General features: G+C 40.4%; 1 protein-coding gene across 3 annotated transcripts in view; it reads right to left on the reverse strand.

Moving 5' to 3' along the window:
- The window catches only part of DOCK8 (dedicator of cytokinesis 8), a 96,694-nt gene that overhangs the window by 61,248 nt on the left and 19,722 nt on the right, over positions 1 to 15,724 (reverse strand). For 2 of the 3 annotated variants that reach the window (XM_075137783.1, XM_075137784.1), the window contains 9 exons: positions 14,344 to 14,446; positions 9,922 to 10,097; positions 6,874 to 6,945; positions 3,379 to 3,502; positions 2,947 to 3,159; positions 2,320 to 2,405; positions 1,712 to 1,778; positions 1,313 to 1,462; positions 600 to 680 (listed from right to left, as the gene is read on the reverse strand). In XM_075137783.1, coding sequence (XP_074993884.1) covers positions 600 to 680; positions 1,313 to 1,462; positions 1,712 to 1,778; positions 2,320 to 2,405; positions 2,947 to 3,159; positions 3,379 to 3,502; positions 6,874 to 6,945; positions 9,922 to 10,097; positions 14,344 to 14,446 — 1,072 coding nt within the window. Of the gene's footprint in view, positions 1 to 599; positions 681 to 1,312; positions 1,463 to 1,711; positions 1,779 to 2,319; positions 2,406 to 2,946; positions 3,160 to 3,378; positions 3,503 to 6,873; positions 6,946 to 9,921; positions 10,098 to 13,298; positions 13,510 to 14,343; positions 14,447 to 15,724 lie in introns of those variants that run through there. The other variant, XM_075137786.1, reaches the window with a different exon arrangement.

The following is a 15,724-nucleotide window of genomic DNA, read 5'->3' on the forward strand; positions in this document are numbered from 1 at the left end:
GAACGCAGATCTTTTTGTAGTGACCCTCAAGCTTAGCATGAAAAATCACCGTGAAACGTTAGCAGGTTCTACTTCCTTTGTCAGATACAGAAACAATATTCTGCTGAAAGCAATATTCTAAAGGTGAGAGACCTGTGGAAGTCCAGCAAACGTTGTCAGTCTGCTCCAGGGAGGTAAATGACCATGAATTCCTTGAACAGAGTTCATGTTATCTGTGGATGACAGCACTGAACTGGCCACGTACACACTACAACAGGTTGTTTGCCCATCCAAATCAATAACATGTCTCTGAGGTACAAATATTTCTGCTAACTCCACATTGCATTGTCATTTCCTTTGTTCACCCCTGTCTGCTTCGTGACTGAAGACTTTGTCAGTATTGATTTCCAAAGGGGTCAGTAATGAAAGTGCACCTTGCCTTCTCATGACTTCTTCCTGTTGGTCACAGGCACTAGACTGCTTGCACCATGGATGCACCAACTGGCTTCCTCCCCAATGTTCTCGGGATTCTGTCCTATTCCAAAGGGTCTGCTCTTCCCCTGTTCTTTTCTTGTGCATGCATTTTTTAATCTAAACACTCTTTATAGTTATTTACTTACCTTGCCAGCCTCACTTTCTTTGAGAACCATGTAGGGTTCTGCACAGTCTCCGATTTCTCCCTGCTGAAGCACTTTTTCTATCTACAAAAAGCAGTAAAATAAGACACTCAGAAAGAAAAAATATCACCCAAATAGTAACATGTTGCTTCTCTAGCAATATGAAAAAGCCTGCCTAAATGTGCAACAGAATTCTTAAAACTGTCTTTACGGAGTAACTGATACTAAACCTTCTCCTAGTTTTCCATCTGGTTTGTCAGAAAGGAGAAAATACATATATGGCAACACTGTCAATCAGGTACTACTGCATTTTCACTGAAATCAGGAAAATGAACACATTCCAAACAAAGTGGTTCAGGCTAACTCAATTGCAGAATTAAATAAACAAAATGATGCAAAGTGCACTAAACCAAAGCTAAAAAACCTCCACAGCATGTAACTAAAATTTTAAAAAATGGCTTATTTCACTTTATTTTAAATTTCCCTTAGGCAGAGATAGGAGATTCTATATACTTAGTAGAACTACAACACAGGGTATCAATATAACTTCTTAGCTTGGGAGTGAGATGCACCAGTGGATGCCTGCACATGTACTATTAAAAACTACCAGAATTTGTCTCAGCCACAGGAAACTCATGTTTGTCAGCTCCACAAACTCAGGCAACAGGCACAGCCGGGAACAGGAAGAACAGTGTTGAAGTAGCACTGTAACATACCTTTATTACTAGGTATATATCTGACGAGGGATAAGTGACAGAAAATACCGCCGATCTTGCCTGAGTAGACAAGTCAATGGAAGGTGTATGAGAACGCAAGAATCCTCTTAATGAATCAGGGTTGAGGTCACAATGAAAATTTTCTGAGATCTTGAAAAGAAAAAGAATTGAAATGTATTGCAAAGCAAAAATGCATCACATTTTATTTTAAAATAAGTCAAAAGTAGTAACTAGAACTACAAAATAAACAATTGCATGTGACCTTGACTGAAGAAAAAGAATTCTAGATCAGACTTGCATGTGTGAAAAAGTTGCATGGTTTTTGTAAGTTTTCCTAAATTATCACTCCAGAGATAAAAACCCAAGCCAACTGAAGAAAAATACTGTATGCATACTTACCTTTTTTCTTTCTTTTATGTCATAGAGAGCTATGCATGCAAACAAAGGTTCGATCTCTATATCAAACCTGTTAAGGAAAGACACACAGGACACTGATTAATACTGCGCTCTTATGACTCTGTATAATAAAAAAATGGAAGGGCTATATTTCCACTGGCACTTCCGTTAGAAAATAAGGAGAAATATTTAGTTTCTCTCAAAGCCTGAAGGATTTTTTTATCAGTGCATTTTATTAGGTGATTTCAAGAGGAAAAGAAGGCAAGTAAACTGCAAGCAACATATTTTCTAAACTTGTCAGAAAGGTGGTCTCAGACATCAGTTAAAAATGATGATACCTTTCCTGAATTTTTTTTATCAAGTCCTGTAGCGTGTACAGAGAGCAATCTAGTTTGTTGGAAATATATAATTTGGGCTCATTCCCAACTCCTTTTCACCCAAGTTAAAGACTTCTGTAATGAGGGATACAAATAGTCCTCTGCTACACTAAGAAAAAACAAGCAAGCACGCAAACTTGCTGAACAGGACACCCGCAGTGGTGTGGCAGGGTCGGCAGCAGTACACTGGTATGAACTGAGAAATGGTGAGCGAGGCTTGTGAAGGATACTTACTTCAGAGTCTGCAGTTTCACCAAAATCCTGTTGCCCAGATGTTCCTTTGGGCGATCCGGCACCGGCCGTATCTCCACTGCATCTTCCTATCATTAAACAGTTACTCTAGTCATACTCAATTAAAACAACTGTAAATTTACATACTTACATAAAACCCTTATGTGGTGTTAACTGGGCCACTGCTGCAGACTAGCACCTCCCCCCACTCAGCAGGCATTTCATCTCTTCCGAGACGAAACAAAATTCATCTGTATTTCTAAGTATTTACACTTCTGACCACCATCCGGCATTTACACTGAATATTTACACTTCTGGCCCCCAAGCAAGCGTTACAGCGAAGGGTAACGCCCTGACACAACCGTACCACCAGCACGGGGCTTGACCCGCCCCGAGGGGGGTGTAACGAAGCCTCAGGCAACACCACGAGTCTGAGTACAACCCCCTGCATGCACGTTCAAGATAGCTGGCAGGAGCCCACCGTGACGGGCCTTCACCGTCTTATTATCCAAGGCAGACACACACCCAGGCCACAAACCCTGTTTTTCGACCGCGGTGCAGCTTTAACCCCAAACGTGCCGGGACAGCCAGCTCGGGAAGGCTTCCGGGCCAGCCGGCCTCCGAGCTCACCTCATCCACGGAGGGGTAGAGGGCGAGGAGCTCGGCGTGCCTGTTGGTGCGCCGCGCCTCCTCGTTCTGCCTCTCGAACTCCTCAGCGCTGACGTGCCGCAGCAGGTTTTCCAGGCGGGGGTCCGGCTGCAGGCTGCGCAGGTCGAAGTCGGAGGAGGCGAGGGTCGCCCTCGAGGCCTCCTCGGGGAGCGCGTGGACATGTCGAGGCCCCGCCTGTTGGAAAACAACAAAATGGCGAGCTGTGGCTTGGGCACCGGGATGTCACGAAACATCTCTTGCTTGTCTGGCAGAGAGGGCATTAATGCCACCTCTGCCGTGAGGCCTAATGGCAAGCACGGCTCTCCGCTTGACGCCGTTACAGAGATCCTAGGATGCTTCCTTTGAGGAAAGCTGCTATATTTGATCACTTTTCCCAAAGTGAAGGAAATGTACCTGAAAGTTTGCATCGCCGGAATCCAATGTTTCCGATTCAAATGTTTGTTTTTGAAGCGTCTTGTGAAAATCTTTTCGGGATCCTTTGTTTTTCAGGCTACAAGTATCTGAATTCCCTTGGTTCCTTTCACAGAGAAGCCCAAGCAAGCCAGGACAGCACAAGGAGGAGTTAAGGGAAAATAAAACAGAAAAGACAAATTTTAAAAAAAATTAAGCAACTGGAAACATTATTGTGCAAAAGAGCAGCGTAGCATAGCTTTTGTGCAAAAATGTGTCGTTTCACAACGTTTAATTGTTTTATCACACCACTGCAACTCTATAATGTAGATTAAGAACAGTTTTGAACGGAAGAAGATTCATTCAGATCACTTTTGCATAGACTGTGAGCCTGAGACAGCAGCAAAACCTGACCTAGGTACAAATTCAGCTCTGAGATCCTCATCAGACACGGTGATTATTTCAGTGACCTTAAGAACATGGATCGGGATCGCTTATCTCTTGGCTGGCTCTTTACTCCTGCATTTATACATCAAGGAGCTTACTGCTCTTGTCCTGGACCTAGCTGGTATCCCAAGTTTAACACATACACCAATCTACACCTTTCAAACAGTGCCTGTTTTTGAAGAGGGATATTGCTATGGCACAATGTAACCCTCTCTGCTGGCAACTTCCCAAAATTTTGCAGCAAGGTATCAATTTCAAGTCACATTTTTGTGGCAGGTGGAAAAAAACAGCAGGTACCCTGAAAAAAGGTACCAGACGTGTCCAGAGCTCTATTTCTTCCACTTTAGTACGCATTTTGCTAAATCCTGTTATGGCCTTTTTGCAATCAGCCTCCTTAGTTGCAGTATCCTGCTTTATTCATTTTCCTTTCTGTAACACTCCCAAAGCAATATCTAAACATCTGAGTACTTTCATAAAGATGCCACGATAAGCAATTATTGATCAGGGAGACACCTTTTTATTACATTTTGGGAGTAACTAAATTATATGCTCTGATGTGTTTTGATTTTAATTGTTTGCATTTTAATCGTTTACCAGTTCAGTGCAAACGAAAACTGAAGTCATAAAAGAGACAATCCCAGCTCTCCTTGGATGTGACCTTGTTTTGGAACCATCTTAATCATCCAGAATGAAAGACAGAAATTCTGCACAAGTTTACTTTAAGACATTTCAGGATCCAAAAGTGGTTTTTTCGATTATTTTTTCACTACCTCTGGTGGCAAACAGATGATTAATGGAGAGATTTACATACCTGAGATCACGCTTTCCCTGTGGTGTGCAAGCTACAATAGAGATGCCTTTCCCCTAAAGTATTCCTATTTATTTATATTGTTTATTTATTTTGAAAAGCACAATAGCAATTAAACTCACCAAGAGGCAAACCCTGTTTTAGTGCACATGTCAATTTAATAGCCACACACCAAATGAAGAAAATGGGACAAGGAAAAGGAACAAAGGACAACCGAAAGGAGAAACTGACAGGCACAGGAACAAGCCTCCCATTCAGCCTCTGGCAAAAACACATGGACCCCTCAGCTGTGTCCAGCCCCTCTGTCCTCTCCACCCTGGGGCATGAGGACCACCTCTACTCATGCCACCCACTGAAGACTCTTCAATCTTCTATTCTGAACCTTCACGCCCATGAATGGATGAAAGTCACTTACACACTCCTCTCATCCATAGCTCACCAGACCATACGTGCAGCAACCTGTCCTATGGATCTTTGTCTCCAAGTAGGTAACTACAGTTTTTCCAGCCTTTCTCAAAACAATGCAAAGCTTTCTACAACCACTTTTTCTCACTTCTCTCTTGATGTCTTTTGTTCCTCTCATATCTGTTTTGAGAATACTGTCCAAGCATAACACGAGACTCCCAATAACAATCTCTCATTGGTTTATGTGACACTGCAGCATCTTTTACACTTTCTTGTTCTTTGCAATTTTTAATAACTTGTTTGCTTTGTTAGCCACAGCCATCAAAGCTGAGCTCTCGGGCAGGGCCCTTCATCATATTTACCATAGACTCAACTGCTCAATAAAGTTTTTGAATGCAAATTTGCCTTACTTGAATGAATGAAACAGTAAAGCACACGACAAATCTTTTCATGCATGTGTATTTCTATGGCTCCATTCACGTTTCTTCAAGCACATGTAAGTGCAAAAATAGCTATGTTCTATTTTTCACCTCCCCTGCTTTACTGCTCGCTCCCTACTTGTGTGCACAGACAAAGCTGCACGCTGCGTCTTTACAGCGCACTCAGAACAATACTATGTGAAAGAGCTAGCGCCTGTGCTCTGAATGGTGCAGGTGGAGAGCCTGCAAAACCCGCTAGCTTGTTTTTAGTGACTCACTGTGGAACCATTCTGAGAACTCAATCAATTTCATCAGCACCCCCGGAGGAAGTCTCTTAATAACCCTCAGCGGCTGCTCTGTCCCTGCACAAGCTGCACAATCAAACAATGCAATTCCTCTGCAATCACCAGAAGTCAACCCGCAACGCACTGACTGCTGATGTACATCAGGTCAGAAAAACGGAGAGCAGCAAGGGCGGGCGAAGGGACACAACGAAATGGCAGCAAATGTGCCAGCATTCTACCATCAGCTGCTACTACTGCTTCTCAAGAACAGGGCGTGAGCGCTGGAGGGGATGAACAGGAAACCGCGCAGAAAAACAGAGCTCCAAAAACCTCTTTCTGAAGAACAGAAGGGGGTGATGGGGAAGGAGGTGAGTTCCACTGGCACAGCACATCCCTGAGAGTCTGGGGACAGACACCCCTGCACAGAAAGCTCTGACTGAGAGTTCCCTTCACATTTAATACACGAAATGGAATGAAATTACGAAATTATTAAATTAAATTAAATTAAATTAAAGTATAGGAAATTAAGTCCCTTGTAATGACTACAGGTCCAGTTCTGTGTGTTGAATTACACTGACCCCAAATGCAGAAATTCCTTACTGATTAAAATAGTAAAGTTGGATGTTACACTAATAATCCCATGAATACAATCAGTCACTGCTGGGAAAGCCCATAATCCTGATTTTTTTGCTACTAACACTCTGTTTCATTTTCAGACACCATTAGAAATCAGATCATATTGAATTTTCAGGGGCATGGAGGGGAAAATGAGGAGCATACAAATGTAATCTTTATCCTTGTTATCTTTATCCCTGTTATCTTTCCTTTTAGTGTGATCAAATAGTAGTAGTATTCCTGATTTAGATAAATCATTATTAGAGACAGTTGATGTGAATTTCTTCCCAATTAATTCCCAGAATGCCTGAAATTAAGAAGCAGATGCAACAATATTCATGTATAGCCCACCAGCTCAAACAAAACAATATAGTTATGTATACTACTGAAAAGTCAGTTCTTGTCTTCAGTCACTGATTCAAATCATTATTCTTTAGGATTACTTACAATAGCATGCATCTCCTCTCTGACAAATAAGATGCAAGGTATTTTCTATTTTATTTATCTGTACATAGCTTACTTTCGATTCACAATCAGCCACTCCCGGATATACGTCTGAACACAGTCTCTGACATGTGAGTCCAGTTCAATCCTGGGGAAAAAGCAACATATTGTAAATATTTTAGTACCTAGGTCATACCTTAAGGACAAAGAAATTTATCTAAACATGCTGTTCAGATAAAGGCCTCTCAATTAGTCCTCTCCTGTATATTTATTTTACTGGTAAACTATTGTTTGAGGTTTAAAGAATTCTGTGTACTGCATGAATTCCCTGATGCAGGTTTTTGTTACTGTGTTTATAATATAAATTAAGAAACATACATTTAACAGAGGTAACTATTTGCCATACTGTGCATTTCATGAATATAAGACCAATGTTGCTATAAAATACAGCAAAATAAAAGAAATTGTACCAGGTACCCATCTCTGCGATTTTCAAAACTTGATAACAAGTCTCAACATATAGAGATATTTTTCCAGAGGCCTCAGCTCCTTGACTCTTGCAAATGCATAGTCTCTTGTATGTTTTTGGTGTAATTTTCTCTTTCTCATAGAAATGAAGAAAATTCTAAAAAGGGACCCTAAGCTTTTAATCAGATAGCATAATAAAGATCTAAGACTATGTTTTAATTTAATTTTATAATTTTCAAATAAGTCTCATTTAATGTAGGGTGTTGTCTGTGCTGCCTAATAGACTGGATACTGTCTGGAACTGAAATATTATAAGCTAAAGTTGATGTCCATGAATTTGCTGTCATGATGTGGTAGCATAATTCCCCTACATGTATTCTAAAAAATTTTAGTGACCTGTGCCAAAATCACCTGTTAAGTCCTCTGATCCAAGTGCGTAAAAGAGTAGGATATAAATGCAATGCAGAGATGGGTGAAAGATATGATACTTTTTAACACTTTCCACCCAGAACTCTTAACACATTTGCAGCCAATTACCAAGACCGGGTACCAATTGATTTGGGTTCACGTGTGCACCGCAGGACAGATCCTTGGCCAATAACAGACTGCTGTTGCCCTGCCACCGGTGGGCTGACACAGCACATGGTCATGTCCTGCGTCTAGTTCAGGTGGGATGTATGTTTGCAAGCAGGCAATACGTTAACCCAGTTTGGTCGGTGGTATGTTTCCTGCTCTCGGTACAGGAAGACACCACAGACTGCATCACCTGCAGCAAATCTTTGGTGCATGCCCCTCCTATGCTCTCATCTTCCCTAACATACCCTGGCATCCTTGACCAGGATTTTCTGTGAAAACACTAGTATCAATAATGGCAGTGTGAAGGGCTAAATGGGAAGCTGCTGTGTAAAAAAATCTGCTGAAAGCATATTTGTTGGTATTGACTATTTGAGCTTTGCCACAGACTCCTTACAAAACCCTTAATGTCACTGTTGTGCAAATCAGGCCTAAAGCTGATTGTATGGCATGAGCCTACACATTCTCCTACTGGAAAAACAAATAGATAATTGCTGTTTTAAACAGCAGGCTTGCTGGGAAGGAACCTTGGGAATAGGGAAGAAACGGTCATCTTATCTTTTAAATCTCATTTCAAAGTTGCATAATTTTTACTATTTTTGTCCATCGTTTAAATAAATGGGAACTTCAAGCACCAAAATGTTCACTGTCTCCCACGTCCATTCTCTCTCCCCAGTCCATAGGAAAAAAGTAATTCATTATAAAGATTAGAACATTTTCTATGAGTAACTTCAAGTGAAAATCACCTTTTGTGCAACTGTTACAAAACCCCCTAGGAGCTGTATGATTCAAAGAGTCCTCAGATGACCTAGCATCGTCTCTACCGCCTTTGCTCTTCTGAACTTCCTGAGAGATGCATTGGGCCAAGAAGGAACTTGTAGGCTGAGACCTTGCTTAAAGAGAGGGGTTGTCAGCTAGTCCACAGCTGGCAAAGTAATATAAACTATGGTTCCTGCTTAGCCTCATTGCATTTGGTATATCAGGCAGAAAACACTGAACAAATACCGCTGTTGTATAGGGGTCTAGTTTATAAATCAGAGCAGACTCTAACAACTTTTGCAGGAACTGAGGGGGATGCAAGTCTACTCCGTGAGTCAGGACACCATAAACTAAGCCTATTTGTCCCTTCAGCATTCAGGTTCAGCACAGCAGAGAATGTAGACTGTGCAATTCATTTCCTGAATATACTGGAAGGAGCCAGCCCCCCATCCAAACACGTTGCACAGTTAGCTGTCTTTGCAGACATAGCAGTTTGGTACTAAAGTGGTGCTGACTTCAAGTTTATCTCACAGTTACTGCTTGCAAAACTCAATAGGCGTTTGTGGTTCTACTTGAAGGTACCATCTACAGCGAAGCAATCCTTGAAGAGTATTTTGTATACAATGCATAGGACTCTCCTAAACCACATCAGAAAACTCTCCAATGCATCCCTTTTTCTCATTTTGAAAAATTGTGTTGCCCATAGTTTGCCTAGTTTATCAAACTAGCTTAAATATTTCCAGGATGGCCGAGCACCAGTATCAACACATACTACCTATTTTAATTTAAAAGCTGTTGAAAATAGTGGAATTATTTCATTAATGTCAGCCTGAAACCAAAACCTTGTGAAGTATGAACTGTTTCCCACCACTTAAGCAAGAAAGGTACTGAGAAAGAGATGCTTACTGATCTGATCAATGCCATGTAACACATAGCTGGGGGGGGGAAAAAAAGAAAAAAGGAAAAAACCTCAATCCTATGCTTAGTACATGATCAGAATCAACTTCCACCTCTGGGATCACAGCTACAAAATTATTTTTCATACTACCCTCCTGCCCTTCTTTACTCTTCTTCCTGGTCTACGCCTACCTCACTTCTGCCGCTACTAGCTAGCTCAGGAAGTCGTGTAAGCACTTGCATAATTTTAAGTGTGCAAACAGGCTGAACAGAATCAATGGCAAAGTTCAAATGTTTAAAATTCAGATGTTTAAAGTTCAGCAAGTGCATAACGGCTGGATGGATGGCAGAGTGAGGTGTCTGGATCAACCTCTTCAAAATTATTTTTAAACCTGCAGCATTTCAGAGGGAGAGAAAGTCTCCTTACCCATCTTCTGGCATAGAGGGTTGCAAAGTCCTGCACTCTTTGGGTGTAAAGACAATGTCCAAGTCATCTTCAGGAAAGTCACCAAGTTCTTGTGCTAGTTCTGAGTCCAAGTTGTTCAGCCGCGTCATTAGGAAGCCTTCAAAATCTACTGGGTCTACTGCGTCATAAAAGGAAGGCTAATGGAAGAAATAAAGAGGTGTTTATTTTAGTAACAGAAGGTTTTTCTTAATATTGTAATTTAGGCTTATTTATTTAATTCTTGTCATTGTCCCATTATTTATTAAAGATCGCAAATAGACTTCTAACCTCATATACAGTGCCACTGCATTTAATGCAACGAAAAGTTGCTAATGAAACATTCAGCTGAAAAAAGAAAGGGAACAAAGAGAGAAAAGTTTTAAAACACAAAGAAGAAATGGAAGATACTACACCTAAATCCAAATTTGCACCTATTTTCTCTGTTGAGCTTTCCTAGATGCTGGTAGAAGGAGGGCTGACTGAGGTACATCCTGGATGCCCTCAGATGTGTTCTGCTGGATTCCCATGAAATGCACTCAGCCTCCCTTCTCCAGCCTATGGTATTAATCAGAGTTGTCGAAAAGGCAGCAGTGGGTAGGAACAACAGAGGACAAGGGCAGGTGACCAAAATGACAGTGACAGGCAGCACCAGCTGCCAGGGAGCTGCAACGGACTCTACAGCACATGCAACAAGAGGCACTAGCAGTAACAAGGCCAAGGCAGTAAGTCTCAGCAGTTATACTGAGCTAAGGATCAACTATAAGCACCATGGCTAGCATCATGAAGATGGCACCCATTTGAAATGTTGTGCCTGACAGATACTGACTATTAGAAATGCTGTGTGCTTTCTACTCCAAACAAAGGTGAAGGCAAGATATACCCAAAATCAGAAGAAATTATTTTTTTCCATCTCTGAATGTTACTGGTTTGCATAATATTGGAGTTCTAATTTTATTGGATTTTTGGAGGGTTAGTACAGTAACTACACAAACGATTAGATGGAACTACTGAAGTTATTACTGCAAACCTTAGATATCCACCATTTCTACAGCACATGGCATTGCACCTTGATAGAGTGCAGTTGTATCTGATTACATGCAATCAGCCATTCTCACACAGAATGTCCGGTCAGAACGAAGTTAAACAAGTACAAGCTCTGCCACTCACACACGCCATGAAGCTGTCTGGCCCTTTTAATCCGCTCAGTCTTAAAAAGAGGCAGAAAATCTTGTTTGATATGCTACCTAGAAATGTTCCACATACACATAAATGTGACTTCATATGTTAAAAGCATATGTTAAAAGTATATGTTATTCTATGTACAGATAAAACTGAAAATTATTTTACTTGGTATACAGCCAACAAAAAAAATATATCTGTCCAGTTGAGTACAGAGACCAGCATGTCATATTGTTAATTTTCTTGACAAGTAACAAATAGATCTAAAAGCTACAGCTTTAGAAAACCTACAGTTTATGTTCTGTGAATTCCAGAAAGGCGGAGGACACCTCCGTAGTAAATGCAGTAAAACCACCGAAAATAGTTAGAGCATTAGAATAATAGCACTGGAATAACTTATTTACTAGGAGGAAGAATTCTAGCAAAAAATAGCTATCAAATCATCCTGTCTGTAAAGAGCAAGGACTGCATTGCACCGATTAGCCCAAATACCTTTCACAAGACTGCTTTCTGAAGCTGCCAGCAATACATAGTCTGAACATAGATCAGATAATCTACCTCTACGGTGCTGTTGATGGGATGTGGGGAAAATAAGGCACCCAATGTCCCTCATATCAACACTGCCTTTATACTCAACGTCACTGTGGCTACTGTCTCATCCAACATGCGTTCTGGAGCTATCCTCCTTACACTCCAGTGTTCTTCCCCGCAAATAAAATCTGAGGGCCAAAATCATTAAGTCTTCACTCATTGTTACTGAGTCCTACTCGTGCAAGGCTCTCATGCAAGTTGACAGGATTTTTGCCTGAGCATGAAGTGACCTCTGCACATAACAGTGTTACACCCAAAACATCGGGAATTTTAGCTCAATAGGACAATGAGGAATTCCACAATTTATGAAACATGCAAAGGTGCTCAACAGTGGCAAAGCTCTGGGTGACTCTGAACTAAAATGGCTCACACATAACATGCCACGTCAGTCACTGTAGATAGGAAGATGAGTGAAAGCTGATCAGTGGTAAATACAAGTTTTGGAGCCTTTTTAGTGTTCTGGAAATATAAGTGAGGAAGTTATTCAGCTAATAAAAATCCAGAAACATCTTGCAGAAAGTTAAGCATATTAAGAAGAGATGTGCTAAAAACATCTAGGAGAAGCAGACTAGTTTAAACTTTTGAAAAAAATAGATGTGGTAAATATTCCTACAAATGATGTAGTAGAGACCTTTGAACACAACCAACCACCCCCCCCCCCCCACCTCAGGTTTCCCTTTTATAGGGAAACTGTATTGGTCTCTGCATAAACAAAGTCTCTGAGCTCACCCCTCTCCCGGTACATTTAAGGGATTGATTGAATTCTTTTGAAAACACCTTTGGGAAAATCTCTCTCTTTCCTTGCTCTTTTTATCCAAAGGGAAAACCTAAACCTGACAGTAAGTCCAGCAAATCATGAGGCAGCCAGGGGAAGAAATATGCTGTGCTGGCAATAAAATTTTAGGTTAAGCACTATCTTTGGTTTGTACCTAGTGTAGTGCTGAGCATACTGGATCAACGGTTATGACTAAATAGTGATCTTTCTCAGCTACTGATTTCTTATTAATTGTCAGCATAATATCCTTGAAGTTCACTTACTGTACTGCCAGCTGGTAAATATTACATGTTAGTATATATATATATATGATGATCTACTAAAAAAAAATTCACAAAAGATTAAAGTAAAACACATCTTAAAACACATCTTTTGTATACAAAAGCATATTACATCTTTTCAGTTGCTGAAGATGTAATGTTTTGCAGGCAAAATATTTTTGCTTAATACAGTCTAATGTTTGACTAAGCATTGCACTTCCTTTCAGAAATCACACTTTTCCATTCTGACACGTCAAATCCATTGCATTTCATTATGTCTTCTAACTTTTACTAGTTGAATTGTTAATAATAATCTTTAATCACTAGAAATGTGTGCTTTTGACTATCTTAAATTAGACACAAATGTAAAAAAGATGGTGAAAAAAGGTAAATGCAGATGGAGGGTAATGGTCTCCCTAACGACTGGTGCAAATTATCAAAGGAAACAGAGATACTGTTCCAACTGAGAAGCAAACACTCCTTTTCACACATCATACAAGTGTGCAAAACAATTATTCTACAGAAAATGCCACAAATCATTACTGCAAACATACCTTTTTAAGGATGATGGGTTAGAGGCATGTAGATTGTGACAGCACACAAAATGGCAGCTACGGCGTAATACTCAGTAAATGAAATGTTACGAAGTTTCTCAAAAGCAAAAGCAGTTGTCTGCACGTAGAAGGGACCTAGCCTCCCCAGGCTGAATAACCGCAAGGAACAAGTTAAAACACCACGGCATTTCAGATTAAGGAAGTGAGTAGTGGCGGGAGGCCCTGACACACAGGAAGTAACTGTTAACATCTAGTGTTTTACATTTTTCACAATCACTGGTGCACAAAGACTTTTCCCGCTTCTACTTAACGGGTCTCACAAAAATAAGAAAAAATTAAAAGGGTAGGGAGAAAAATCTTAGTTGGTTTTATTTATGGCATAGTATGTTTGCAAAATACCCACCCTCCTGAAAGGCAATTAAAAAGATCTGACATTTTTTCCCTTTGTCATAAGGGCAGTGTCATATGGCCTGACTTTTTTAGAAGGGGATTACATGTGGAAGGCTGAAGATGATTTGGAGACACATAACAGTTGACTCAGTTGTATCTATGCCAATCAGGGCATGCTTCGGCATTTCTCACTTAACATGCTTACTCTACAGCATCGAAAAACAGGTCAGTGTGCTGTCTCTGCTGCTAGCTCTGGAAACTGTATTAAGCCAAGCTAGCTAAGCCTCTCTACCTTTCTTTTTTTCTCTTCATTCACTGACCTACTTTTGCAAATCATCTCTGATCACCACACAATGCATTTACTTGATCAAGTTGAATGTTTCCAGCAAGAAAAGGATGTAATATACTCCAACACTTACTAATTAACTTTGATTTACAGTAGCATGCAGAAAGACTGTCTTTTTCAGGCTCCAAGGACCATTCTCAGTTTTTTCAAATGCATAATTTCCTCAGCTCACCAGGGAGTATTTTTTAACAACTTCAGGCAGAAGCCAGTGGAAAGCGAGGCAACTTGAGCTGATCACTTAATTTACCCTAAAAACATTAAGCAATGTAGATGCCAAACCTGTGTGAAGAAGATAAACCCAGCACTTACCAGATGAAGAGTGGAAAAGCCAGGGGTACTTAAGCTTCGTTGACAGATCTGCGCAAAGCCTGGTTGGAGAGTAAATTGCTTTCTTATTTCTGCAGAGGAGTGCCTTTAATTAAGCAGAGAAAAACCCTTATAACTACAGTTATCCCCATACAAATTCCAAATGCCAGACTTTAGCCAATTTAGTCTCCTGTCCCAGTGTTTAGAAATGTATTTTGATAATGTTCTAGACTCCTCTTGTTTTGTCGTTGATGCAAACCTCAAAAACCATTTGCAGTCCTATATAATTAAGATTCTGACACTCTTCCATTTCTGTCATTATATTGCAGTCCTCGCAACTGGAAAAGGCTATGCAAGAAAGAATAACCTTGCCCTTAAATGAAGAGTGACTGCAACCTGTACAGCAATACTTTCAGATTCATTTCTACAAAGCAATGACATAGGATAATAGAGCAGAGAAAGAAAAACGAACATCACAGAGGCAAATATTTTAATGAAATAGTAATTGACCAAGGGATAAAAACAAGACAGAACCACTCTCTGACCAGTGTAAGCCCAGACTTACGTTAATAACACAGTCTTGTGCTGTGAAAAGCACAAGACGAACCAAAGCATGAATTTAAAAATCAGCCTATACTGTACCAGCTGAACATTTAAGGAGAAGACTTCTTAGGTGCTAATTAATTGATTTCAATGGGAGCAGAAAGAGGCCAGTACTGAATTCTTCAGAAATCCCAGAGTGATAGTGCAGTTGCATGTACCGAGTCTGAAAATTAAGGAATCAGAGTAGCTTGGTCATTTTTCACGGAAACAAATCAATTAATATTTAATATGATTTAAGAATAATCAGCCATGAAATGGTAACAAAATATCTACAATATATTTCACCATGAACATTCAGGACAAGATTTTTAAAAGAAGAAGATGCACCTAAGCAGACTCCAAGTAAAAAAAAAACCCTGCAGCCCACCGGACAGCCGACCGGGAGACAGGAAAATACAGAGGTAAGAAGACTTTCCCTTCCTTGTGAGACTCTCTTCCAACTCCAGCAAGCATTAATAGGCATCTTAGAATTACCAGATGTCATAGGTCAGTTCGCCTGTTTGGTCTGCACCTTCTCTCCTCTGCGGCCTCTTGATTTCTATGACTACTATACCTATTCTGTGACACTTAATCTCTTACTACTGCTTTTCTTAACAAGCGTGACAAAAACCTAAACTGCACTCAGTGCAGTTCTGCTCATGTTAAGGGACAGGCATCTCACAGAAGGTGTTAAAGATATTAGAAGTATTAGGCCTGATTTCTAAAATAAAAGATGCATAAATAATGGTAGTTGCTCATAGGTTAAAAGGCCACACCAGGTGTGAGTGGGACATTGCTCCAA

Source organism: Calonectris borealis, chromosome Z (assembly GCF_964195595.1).
Source record: "Calonectris borealis chromosome Z, bCalBor7.hap1.2, whole genome shotgun sequence".
NCBI classification, from domain to species: Eukaryota; Metazoa; Chordata; class Aves; order Procellariiformes; family Procellariidae; genus Calonectris; species Calonectris borealis.